A 12,753-nucleotide genomic window follows, 5' to 3' on the forward strand; every position below is an offset into this window, starting at 1 on the left:
AAAAACTCTTTGTTCTCAAATTATCTGATGATAACTATCTTTAATGAAGCCAGAAATAACAAAGTTCTAGGTTGGAACTGGGGTGGGTGGGTGAATAGGTCTCAGTTAAGGAAATCTAAATAGTGCCTCTGAACAGGAGCATGGAAACTCAAAGGTTCCTTTGTCAAATGAAAGAAGCATTTTAGTAATAAATGCTTTGAGACCTTCTCTAATTATTTATAGGATATTGGGCGGGGTGGGGGGGGGGTTATATACAAACCCAGTCTGAATTCTCTATTTACAGAGGTAACATCCTACGCTGATTCAAGACAAATGTGTTTTTTTTAAGTGCTAGGCAGTGGTGAATGGGCTTTGTAGGTGTTTTCAGAAGATAAAGCATACCAGTCCAAAGTGATTGTAGATTAAAACAGGGTAGAGCTTTTTAAACGTGCAGCTCTGAAGTTTCCCCGAGGTAATTGCAAACTGTTTGACTATGACTGAATGTTTCTGCCCCATGCCAGCCAACATTCCATCGATTCTTCCAAGTATTTTTGGTGCTTACCGAGTATCCAAGGGGTTTACCTTACATCCCAATTATTCTTACAGTGTGCCAGAGTGAAATGTACACAGTATTAAAAATACATTTTACTGCATCATCCTTCCATTATCTTTTAACAACTTTGCAGTGTGTGTGTGTGCGTGCGTGCGTGCGTGCGTGTAAGAGAAAGAGGCAATGAGTCAACCGTACATTAAACATTTGGTCTGGTTCAGATGTTATTATCTCAGTCCTATAAAACAGGCATGTCCAACAGGTAGATCGTGATCTACCGGTAGATCATTGGACGTCTGCGGTAGATCACTGGTAGATCATTGGCTCCCCCCAAAGAAGCTGAACAACTGTGACTCCCCTAAAAAAACCCTCAACATTTTACCTCCTCCCTGAAAAACTCAACAACTTTGGCCCGAACCCCCCCCCCCAAAAAATGGGCCTTCCTCCTTCCTAAAGAAAGCTCAACAACTTTGACCTGAACCCCCAAAAAGAGGGTACAGTAGATCACTGCCAGTTTTTAACTCTGTGAGTAGATCGCAATCTCTTGGGAGTTGGCCACTCCTGCTATAAAACATAGTTTATTGCCTCTCTCCTTCAGCCCCAGGATAAATTATATCCCAGATTGGAGGGAAACCTTAATCCATAGTTTCCTAGTTAGGGCTGTCACATGAAACTGTAGTATGTAAGAAACCAACATGGCCTCAATGACACCAGACACCCCAAGGAGCACGGGGGGCGGAAGGGGACTTGTTGCGGTTGCATGATTGCTTACCATGAGAATGAGTTGGTTACAGGTAGGTAGCCGTGTTGGTCTAGGTCGAAGTAAAATAAAAAAATTCCTTCAGTAGCACCTTAAAGACCAACTAAGTTTTTATTTTGGTATGAGCTTTCGTGTGCACGCACACTTCTTCAGATACACTGAAATAGGAGTCCCCAGGCGCTTATGTGGAGAAGGGGTGGGGAGGGGGTATCACTCAGAAGGGTGGTGGAAGTGGGCGATTGACTGACTGATAGCTGTTGATGACTGAAAACGACTCCAAATGGTTTTGCATGAAAAAGCAAGGGTTGAGATGGCTGAAGATCGCTTTATCATGTATAATGAGATAAGAATCAAATGTCTCTGTTCAAACCAGGTCCCTTCATGGTTTTGAGCTTTGTGATAATTTGTAATTCAGCAACTGGAAAGTGATACCCCCTCCCCTCCCCTCCCCACCCCTCCCCACCCCTTCTCCCCACCCCTTCTCCACATAAGTGCCTGGGGACTCCTATTTCAGTGTATCTGAAGAAGTGTGCATGCACACGAAAGCTCATACCAAAATAAAAACTTAGTTGGTCTTTAAGGTGCTACTGAAGGAATTTTTTTATTTTACATGAGAATGAGTTCATCTTTGCGCTGCCGCCTCTCGGGAGCTGGATGAAACCCTACAAAATCACATTGCATGGAATAGATTAGCAGCCAAAAGTTTCGGGGTTCCATTTGGGGACACACGACTATATCGCTTTTCATGCAGTCATAGCATCCCACCCTCAGGAGAACTGCCCATTTGTTCCTACCTCTGCGTCTTGTTTCTTACTCGGTTACTAATCCCCAAGGACCTCTCCTCTTTTTTCCATGGCTGCTAAACTCACTCAGGAGTCTTTGGTGACATGGCTGATTGCGGCAATTCTTCTGAGATGTCTATCATTTCCTTACTGCTTTTATAAACTCTGTGCTGGGTTGAGAAGTCGTAAGGTTTGGTGGCTATTCTGCCATTATAACAGCAGTGAATCTCTGGACAGTAAATACATGATTACGTGAATATCTGCAGAATTATCATGGATCTTTTGCATCACATTCGATTGGGGCTCCATTATCTTAAAACGGTGGATTAAATGCAGTTTGTGCTTCTTCTTTTTTTAAAAGGTAAATAGAGGTGCCTAATCCTGATCTTGGAATAACGCGGGTGGCAATGTGGTCTAAACCACTGAGCCTAGGGCTTGCTGATCAGAAGGTCGGAGGTTCGAATCCCTGCAACAGGGTGAGCTCCCGTTGCTCACTCCCAGCTCCTGCCCACCTAGAAGTTCGAAAGCATGTCAAAGTGCAAGTAAATAAATAGGTACCACTCCGGTGGGAAGGTAAACAGCGTTTCTGTGCACTGCTCTGGTTTCGCCAGAAGTAGCTTAGTCATGCTGGCCACATAAGCTGGAAAAACTGTCTGCGGACAAACGTTGGCTCCCTCAGCCAGTAAAGCGATGAGCGCCGCAACCCCAGAGTCGTTCGCAACTGGACTTAACTGTCAAGGGTCCTTTACCTTTTTAAAAATCCTGATCTTACCTACTTATTTATGCTTGCTTGGTTCTGGGAAACCAAGCAGTTCGTATTTTTCTGCTGCTCCAAATTTTTCTAAGTCTGGGAAAGGGGGGAGACAACTTGCGCACTTGCCACAAGGAAGTTGACAGTGATGATTTGGGGAAAGAATTGAGTACAGGTAACACCATCAGAAAGGTGTGAGGTAGCAGCTGGGCTGCAGTGGGGCTGGGCTGCCAAAAGGAATGCATTGCCCATGAGGTGTTGACACTGTAACCTAGGAATTTGGAACAATTTCCCCATCTCGGTGAGGCTCATTCTTCTAGTTGTCATCCTTCATTGATTTAGTCTGGACAATGGAATCTTAAAGAATGGGACTGACTTTTGAGTGAAGATGCACATGATTACACTGTCCTTGAATTGTGAGTCACCCATTATTGGGGCAGAATCAGTGCCAGATTTACGTACGGTGTAAGCAAAACAAGCTATAGCTTAGGGCCCCACTCTCTTGGGGCCCCCAAAAAATGTAAAGGAAAAAAACCTGGATGTACATTTCCAAAATATAAGATAAAAAACAAATAAAATAAAACCCATCACACAGCAACAGGGTTTTGTGTTGCGTAGGCTCCTGTGATGTAAGTCATGGGCCCTGACTGCTAGCCTGCTCCCTAAAATATCACTGGTTTGCTCATTTCTATATACAGTGGTACCTCGGTTTATGAACACAATTGGTTCCGGAAGTCTGTTCATAAACAGAAGCGTTTATAAACTGAAGCGAACTTTCCCATTGAAAGTAATGGAAAGTGGATTAATCTGTTCCAGATGGTCCGCGGAGTACTCAACCTGAAGCGTACTTAACCCAAAGCATGGGTGTAATTGGTTCCGGAAGTCTATTAATAAACTGAAGCGTTCATAAACTGAAGCAAACTTTCCCATTGAAAGTAATGGAAAGTGAATTAATCCGTTCCAGATGGGTCCGCAGCGTTCGTAAACCGAAAATTCATAAACCAAGGTGTTCATAAACCGAGGTTCCACTGTATAGCGTACCATATAGCATATATTCAACACAAAAAAGAGACTTTTTTTGTTGACAAAGGACAGCTGGACATATAAAGGGCCCCATTACCTTCAGTAGCTTAGGGCTACTGGGCAGAATATAACTTTGGCCCTGGGCAGAATATAACTTTGTTGTGAATAATAATTGTATTTGCTTTTTAAATGATGTGTAAGTCTAATATAGCATAAAGGTAAGCATGCCACAATGACAGCTTCTTCATCTCAGCTTCTTTGTAACATTTCAGATCACATATGAAGTTGAAAGAAAGCATTTGATGAAAAAGTTGTCATCATTCAGTACTTTCGTAGCATTACTGACAGACTCAAGTCTCTGCACAAAAAACACCGTTAACTTGTGCAATTCTGCATTCAATGAGCTGTTCTGAAACATTCGCTTTTTGAGGCTTTTTGCCCCTTTGGGATAATCTGAGTCACCTACGACTCATTTCTTTTTCTTACTAATTTCATTCCCAAATAAAATAAAGGTTGCCCCAGTTATATAATCATTCCTGAGAGAAATTGGCTTTTGCAGAGCTAGCTTGCCACTGAAGTGGGATTCTCTGACAACACACCCCTGTTTCCAAAGTGCAGACATTTATTTTTAGCAGACCTCCCGCTGAAGCCTGAAAAGTGTGGTTCTGATGTTTTCCTTATTCTAAATTTAAAAAGTGTTGTGAGTTGTGGTGTGTGTGTCAGTCTGTATCATGCCCGAATCCATTCTAATTCTGGGGGTCCAGCAAGGGTTAAAATCTAACGGAGCGTTTCATTGCTGAATTATCCAGGCAAGGTCCCAGGGTTGTGAAAGAGAGAGCTGGGCTGGAAGCGGGCTGGAAGCAGACAGGGAGAGCCATGCTCATAGCTGCCAAGTCTCCCGTTTTCCCCGGGAAACCCCCGTTTTTCCAGCTGAAAAAACAGATTTTTTTGTTTTCCCCCGGTTTATTCTGGCACGGTGGCCATTTTGGAACTGGGCGGAGCATGCTCAGAAGCGACTTTTGATGCTGCTCTGCCCAGTTCCAAAATGGCTGCAGCGCGACTTCTGGTGCAGCAGCCATTTTGGAACTGGGCACAGCAGCATCAAAAGTCACTTCAGAGCATGCTCCGCCCAGTTCCAAAATGGCCGCCGCGCTACTTCCGGTATGCTACTTCCGGTCCGGTCCCTTATTTTTCAGAGAGGAACTTGGAAGGTATGGCCATGCTGGATTTCTGCTGGGACTCAAGGCTGCGACTATGGGAAGCAAGACTCTCTTGGGTGTAAATGCTGTGAGCCCCCCCCCCCCATTGTAGGCTCAGGCTGTATATATGTGTAAATAAGCCATATATCCTAAAGACACCACTGTTTCTGTTGTTCCTAGGAAATCACACCTGGAACCCCTGGAATCTCACCCACTTGGGAGGGCACACAACAATATCAAACATGTATACATTTGGGAATGTTGCCCATTGACAGCTAGTTTAGGATCTGGAACTTCAGAAATCCACTTGGAGAAGTCTTTGATGGGGAGATAGGAAGGCAGGGCTGGCCTGAGACATTTTTGCAGGGCCGGCTCGCCCATTGACTCCAGTGGCGCGGGGCGCCTGGGCACTGAGGGGGGCGCTGAGGGGCGCCCCAGCAAGTGGAGCTGTGCGGCGGCCTCCCTTTTCCCTCCGCCAGTCGCGCTGCTCAGGATCTCCGCTGAGGGAGGTAAGCGAGCGGAGCAGGGGCACTAGGACCCTGTTCCGCTCTGCAGCGCCAGGGTCATCCCTCACCCCAGCGCTGCGTTTCATTGGCGTTCCTGTTGGTGGGAAGTCTTGGATGCCTTCCCACAGTCTAGGACTCTCCCTGCTGCCCTGCTGGCTCCGCAGGGCCGGGACGCCAGGCCTCTCTGCAGGCCGCACTCTCCCTTCCCAGCCCTGTGGCTCTCGGCTCAGCCGAGGCGTCGCCCCAAGGCCTTCCGGCTCGGGGGAGACGGCGCGCTCCTCCAAGGAAGGCAAGAGCTTTCTTTTTTCTTTTTTTAATGGAGGGGAAGAGCTGGAGGTGCAGAGTTTTTTTTAAAAAAAAGAGTAGAGGTGGGGGGTGCCTGATGTGCTAAAGACGGCCCTGCATTTTTGAACCTGAGGAGAACCCATTGGAACCAACTCCTAGGGGCTGACGTCCCTTTGCTCCCCCTCCCTAAAATATTTTAGGGGGTCAAAAAAGTTGGTGGGCATTGCCATGTTGTGTCATGTGATTGATGGTGCAGCGTGGGGCTTACCTGCGCAACATTTTATTCAAGTTGGCATCCCTGGGTGAACCGCAACATGGTTCCTCGCCAGGGAAGAAGGGGCGAGGAAAGCTCTACATCAGGAACAAGGTGAGGGGCATGAAGATCGACTTTGGGATCCACTGCCCTTGCAGTTCCAGCCGCCAGAGGCAGTTGCCTCACCTTGCTTCATGGCTGGGCTGGCTCTGAGGGAGACAAAGTTCTTTGAGCCCAGCCACACCACATCAGCCAGCTCAGTGGGTGCCTCTGACGGGGGCAGGCAGCCCACGTGGGGCAGAGACCAGGCAGGGAGTTGGGGAGCAACCACAGAGCAGGAGGACCCAGGAGGACCCACCGCTCGACTGGCGCCCCTTAGAGAAAACGGTCTCGGTGGGAACAAATACAAATACAAATACCAAAAAGGGACAGGAGTGAGGCTGTTGAGGATCGCAAGGTACTCTATTGTTCTGCTTCACCCTGTCTATTTCTATTCCCTATATGTCAAACAGGTCAATCGTGACCTCAACTTTGGCTCCCTAAAAAAAGCTCAACAACCTTGGTCAATCCAATGGGTAGATCACTGCCAGTTTGTTTTTTTTATAGTGCGAGTAGATCACAGTCTCTTGGAAGTTGGACAGCTCTGTCCTAGAGGGATGATTAATTAAGAACCCTTTTGGGTAAGATGAAGGTTAAAAAGGAAGCCACTGGGCAGGGCTGCCTTAAGCATATGCGGCACCGGGGTGCAAAGATCCGCCAGGCGCCCCCCCCACCTCCAGGTTGCCCAGTTCCAGGCGCGCAGGAGAGCGGAGCCGGCTGCCCACCTCAGCATCTCACTGCCTCAGTCGCCCCTGAACTCGCGGCGCAGAGCCACCCGCAGCAGAAGAGCCCCGCCGTGGCACTCCAAACGACGGACGGGCTCTTCCCTGGACTCAACTCTCGGGCCCCAGACTCTCAGCCTGGTGCCCCTGAGAGCCCGGAGCCCGGGTGCCCCACACCCCTAGCACCCCTATGGGTAAGAGGGCCCTGCCCACATGGGCAGTAACGTCCGGGTCCCTATCTTCTAGGAGGAACCTCATTTGACTTTCTCTCAGAGCCAGGGTCGCAGGTCCAATATCTTGCTCAACATCTGTTTGCGGAGTCTGCTGTGCAAACTGCAAAGGGCAGTCCAAAAGAATATGGTCCAGTGAATCTGTTACTCTCCGATTGCAGGCACACAAGAGGAATTTGCTAATACAGTATCTACCTGTGGTCACTGCGGAAGGGAAAGCGTTTAGCCTCGGTAGGAAAGCTCAAGGGGCAGCTGCTCTGGTTCGCCGCCCAGCAGCGCCAAAAATCCGCACACGGAGACGGGCACCCCCACCCACGGGGCCACGGCCACCAAAGAGGGGAAAGCCCGAGGGGTGGCCTCCCGCCGGCTGCCTTTCCCACCCTGCTCTTCAGGTAGGCTGCCGCGGGCTCCTCCTCGCCGTCCAGCCGAAGGGCCGCCCCTCGGGTCTCTTCGTGCGCCCTGGGCGCAAAGACGCGCCGCCCCCTCTCCGCCGCTGGGGGCCGCCGGCCAGCCCAGCCCAGCCCACTCAGTGAGGCGGGGCAGGCAGGCAGGCGGACTGGCTGTCTGGCAAGGCTGGCGAGCGAGCGAGGGAGCGAGCGGAGCGGAGCAGAGCCGCCCGCGCCTCTGCCCAGAAGGGCTCCAGCGGCGCCAAGCAGCAGGTAAGCGCAGCGGGCAGGGCGGCCGGCTCCTCCGCGCCATCCCCGGCGGGTACCGCCAGCTTAATCGGAGGGCGGCGCCCCTCGCGGGACCCTAGAAGCGGCTTCGGGTTGCGGGAAGTGAAGCCCGGAGGGGAGGCGGAGCGGCGGCTCCGGGCTGCTGTCGGGGCAAACCCAGTCAGGAAGGGGGGAAAGGTGCGCAAAAATGGTTCTTCCGTGGTGGCGGGCGGTGCTGGGGCAAGGCTGGCTTTCCCAGGCGTCCCCGAGGGGAAGGGGAGCTGCCCTCTCCGCTGAGGAGCCTCCGCGAGTGTCCCTCTCCTCCCGACTCCTTGCAGGGCACGGGGCCGCCACTTCGGGGACCCAGAGCAGGAGACGCCCAGCCAGCCCACGGAGCAGCATGCATCTGGAGGATGGCTGAGGCGGGCCGAGGAAGCGCTGCCACCACCACTACCCACGGCTGGCTGCCCCGAAGTGAAAGGAGAGGAATGATTGCTGCGTGGGGAGCCTGGACTTGCTTTTTCCTGGTGGCCACTGTGCACAGCCTCCCGGCAGCCAGGATTCCTATTCCAGACCCCGAAGAAACGCCGACAAGAGCACCATTAGGTAAGGAAGCAGGAGGGCTTCTTCCCCCAGTTATGCTTTATTGCATTTTTAAGCATTTCGCAGATGCATTCCAAAACATCGTAATTTTTTTCTTTTCTTTTATCAACTTCCCATCCCATTTTCCGTGGTGTTTCTTATTTCTGCACCCCTTTCTCCTCTCTCTTATACCATAACCATAATTACAATGATCTCTCTGTTGCTCATAGTTCAAATCCTGCTCAGGAATCCATCATGCGATAATATTTATTTAAATAGTTCCCCAAAAAAGGCTTCCATTCTTCCTCAAAACAATCATCATTAGGTCCTCAGAGTCCATCATTTTACTTATCCATTCCTCTTCAGTGGGAATTTCTCCTTCCTCCCATTTTTGCGCATAAGGAATCCTAGCAGCTTGATCGTCTTTTTTGGGAACCACAGGAGGGCTTCTTCTGCAAGGCATGAATATAGTTGACAAGGTTGGTTCTTTTTGGTTGGTTTTTTTGTATTCCATGGTATATAGGCTACAAAGGTTATAAGCACGTAAGATGGGAACAAGCTATGGATGTCTACCTGTCTGAAACAGTCCCAATGTTTGATCCCATAACAACTTGGCAACCTTTCTGTTGCAAATCCCCCCTGTGCGCAGTTTTACAGTGCCATAGGAGTTTGTAGTTTTTGTTGCAAAAGAGAAAAAAGAGCTACGCCTCTTAAGTTTGCTCTCTTGACAAGTACACAAGGAGAGAATTGTTTCTGTTGCCTTCTGTTGTCTGCTCTGCACATTTGCCACACTTTTCCTGGGTGCTTGCAAACTGCTCCTGGATCCACAAGAAGCATTTCAACACCAAACTGCTATGGGTCAAGGGCAAAGTTTCCAACAAATAGAAGCACCTCAAATGGTCATTGTAGCATTAACCAAATGACAAATACCAGGGTGTATGCCTGTGGATGCACAGAAAAGCGTAACTTGATTTCCATGCTGAAAACAGTGGGTGTTCAGCCCACACAAAATATCTTTGTACTTTTGAAATTTGAAAATCTGGACTCGAAAGAAACAAGTCCTTCTTTCAAATCCTTTTTTCCACTCTCACGTGCAATGAAATATTCTGTGCTTTTTGGTGTTATATCTCCCAGCCAGATGCTGCATTTAAGGCAGTGGAGAAACAGGGTTGTTTTTTGGGGGGGGTCCTTTGGGAAACTAGAAATTGAAATAAGAGAGACATGAACATTTGTGCTGAACATTTTAAATAGCCAAATGACTCAATTTTAAATATCTAACTGACTCAGTTTATTTGAAGCGCCAAACTCATTGTACAATATTGCTTAAACCAAACATTTGGAGAGAAAGTCAATTGTTTCCCCCTTTGTTGGCAGACAATATCAGTCAGGGTATACATCTGTATACACCATGCACAAAAAGTTCTATCTGTGTCAGGTTTCCATTGTTTGGGAAAGAGATGAACCATGTTTGGCAAACAAATAAGGGTGGAATAAATGTGCTTCATGGCAGCTATTCACACTGGGACATTATTTCCCTTCTGTTTTCCTGGTGCAGCTATAGATCACCCAGGGCAGTGCTATTTTTCCAGGAAGAGTGGTGCGGGAACTCACCATGAACACCTCCCTCTTTCTCTTAGAATGCCAGTGGTGCCCACCTGAGAGGTGTCAAAATTGAGTTCCGGCTGGGGGGGGGGGAGCCCTGACCCAGAGTCATGGTTTTATTTTCAAAAAAAGTTTGAATAAAATGCTGGATTCTCCATGTAGATTGCCTGGCTCATTTCCCCACAACTAAATTGGTTGACTAATGGAGCAGCGTCTCTTCAATTCGATCCAAGTGGATAAGTTTTGTGTATGGAACAAGCTGCATGCAAAAAACTCGCTAGGTATGCAGTCGGTTTGGTGATATACACTGTATACAGGTCTGCAGTGTTTCCTCCTTCTTTCCTAGTGGACTGTCCCTTGTTTTGAGCTTTTAAACCAATTCCTTTGGAGTGTGTAACCACATTTTGTAAGGTTCAGAATAGGGCCTCTGAACAAACAAGTTTAAGATTGAGCTCCTTCACTGTACAGTATTGTACTGGGCTGCTATTGGGACTGCTGATAATGTAGCCACACTACCTTTCTGAAGGAATATGTACTTGAATGGTGTACTGTACATATTTTTAGAATGTTCAGATGGAAGGGCCCAGCAGAGATGTCTTAAATTAAATCCCTAGATTGGGTCTACAAAATTGCTTTCTGGCCATAGTATTTTCACTTCTTTCCATTTTCAAAGAGGTAGAAGTGCCCAGCTGTATAGACTCAGATGGCAGTCTTAGTCTTTGGGCAGTCTTAAGAGCCTTTTCATACATTACATTGTGTGTGTGTGTGTGTGTGTGTGTGTGTGTGTGTGTGTGTGTGTGTGATTTTCATTCTAAATGCATACACTTAAAAATACAAATGCAACGAACATGTATTGTACAAATATAGCAGGATTGGCTTGGGCTTGTTGTCAGATAGACGCTAACAAGAATGGCCCTACCTGAGTGTGACTGTATTTTATTTCCAAGAACTGTATCTCAGACTAGGGATCTAAGACTGCAGTTCGCTGAGCACAGAAGTTGGTATAATCCCAGTGGAATAACGGCAACAAGTGGTTTCAGATTGCTAAATAAAATGCACATTGATCCCAATGGTTCCCAATGCTTAGCAGCACAAGCAAAGTTGGGCTAAGCTTTGTGGTGTGTCTGTTTGGGCAAGGAAGGATGGTTAGCATTATATATCTATATTCTTTCTTCTTTGGCGATCACTCATAGCCGAGTAAGATTGTCTTCCATAAACATGGTTTTAACAATGGGTCCGTAAGTACTGTGGAGGCCAATTCTGGATCCACACATCCTTCCACAGTGGGGACATAGGTTTCCTGGCGGGAGTTGATCACGGTGTAGATTTGGCAAGCGTGTCTTCCTCTTAGCACGTTTCTCCCTTGCGTCCTGAGATTGAGTGTCTTCAAAGCCCATGCCCCCTTTGGTAAAGGCTGTTCTCCAACTGGAGCGCTCGCAGGCCAGGGTTTCCCAGTTGTCAGTGTTTATACTACATTTTTTTAAGATTTGCCTTGAGACAGTCTTTAAACCTCTTTTGTTGACCACCAGCATTATGCTTTCCATTTTTAAGTTCGGAATAGAGTAGTTGCTTTGGAAGACGATCATCAGGCATCCGCACAACATGACCAGACGAGAGAGAGAGAGAGAGAGAGAGAGAGAGAGAGAGAGAGAGAGAGAGAGAGAGAGAGAGAGATGTTTGATTGATCATTCCCTGTTTTTGAACGAACTAACAATATAAAATGGTCCTTAAGAAAAGGTTCTGTTGAATCACTTGTATATAGAAGACAGAAATTCAGAGCCAAGCAAAACACAAATGTTTACTTTTGAATCTGTAAATTGCACAGTCACAAGCAAACACTTTCTCCTGGTCAAATGGGCCGCGGGGGTATTGATTCATTACTGAGGCTTGTTGTTCAGCTGCTTTTGCATTTAACACAGGCTCAAGACCTTATTTTCCATAAAAGGGGCTTGGAAGCATTTTCCCCCAGTGATCTAATTCTCCACACGGGGCTGTGAAAGTTGTAACAGCTACTGCCTTGTGCTTCTGCTCAGCTACATAAAACACACATTGAAAGGAGGCATTCTGGAGGTATGTCTGTGTATGTTTGCTAATATGAATACTAGCTATTAGTGGAGGTGGTGCAAATTCTGACATCTCTACAGGGAGGTGTTCTGCTGTTAGCAGGAAGAAGGCAGATGGTGGGGGCTGCTGCTGAATAGAATCCAAACTGAAAATACTGGGGGGCCTCATCTGGGCTGCATTTCTCTCCTCTCCTTTTTCTCAGGACTGCTGCAAGAACAATGTCATTTTTTTTATGAATGAAAGTGGAGAGGCAAGGCAGAATTGACTGTGTATGTCATTCACTTGCAATGGCAGAGATGATTAGGGAGGTCAGTGAACTCGTTTGCAGCCTTGAACATGTGGTCACTCTATTCAGCCGCCACAGAATAGGCGTTGGAATAAAAAAAGCTCCTGCAATTTGCATTCTTATTCAGATAAAGATATTACTTGGTACGATCGGTGAATGTCAAGTAGTGCTTACTGGGTTGTTAGACAGCAGACAGATAAAAATAGCAGCGGCACATTTTAAGAAGTCCGTGAGGTGCTCTGTCCCAATTGTACTGTGATTTCCACACCACCTATTTTAATTCTCTTGCACAGAAAAAAATCCCATTGCCCTGTATTGAACAAAACTCCCCCACCTCTTATCTTACCCATTAAGTGTTCTGGATCTGATGATATTCTTGAGACAGAATGTTTATTAGCTCGCAGATAAAAGTATCTGTAATATTCAA

The 12,753-nt window shown here is 47.4% G+C and overlaps 1 protein-coding gene across 6 annotated transcripts in view; it reads left to right on the plus strand.

Moving 5' to 3' along the window:
* Positions 1-7,675: 7,675 nt before the first annotated feature.
* The window catches only part of FGFR3 (fibroblast growth factor receptor 3), a 65,986-nt gene continuing 60,908 nt past the window's right edge, over positions 7,676-12,753 (plus strand). For all 6 annotated transcript variants that reach the window (XM_035138370.3, XM_088670007.1, XM_035138369.3 and 3 more), the window contains exons 1-2: positions 7,676-7,798; positions 8,131-8,398. In XM_035138370.3, coding sequence (XP_034994261.1) covers positions 8,206-8,398 — 193 coding nt within the window. In that variant the 5' untranslated portion in view covers positions 7,676-7,798; positions 8,131-8,205. The remainder of the gene's footprint in view (positions 7,799-8,130; positions 8,399-12,753) is intronic.

This window comes from Zootoca vivipara, chromosome 5 (assembly GCF_965207765.1).
Source record: "Zootoca vivipara chromosome 5, rZooViv2.hap1.1, whole genome shotgun sequence".
In the NCBI taxonomy this organism is placed as follows: Eukaryota; Metazoa; Chordata; class Lepidosauria; order Squamata; family Lacertidae; genus Zootoca; species Zootoca vivipara.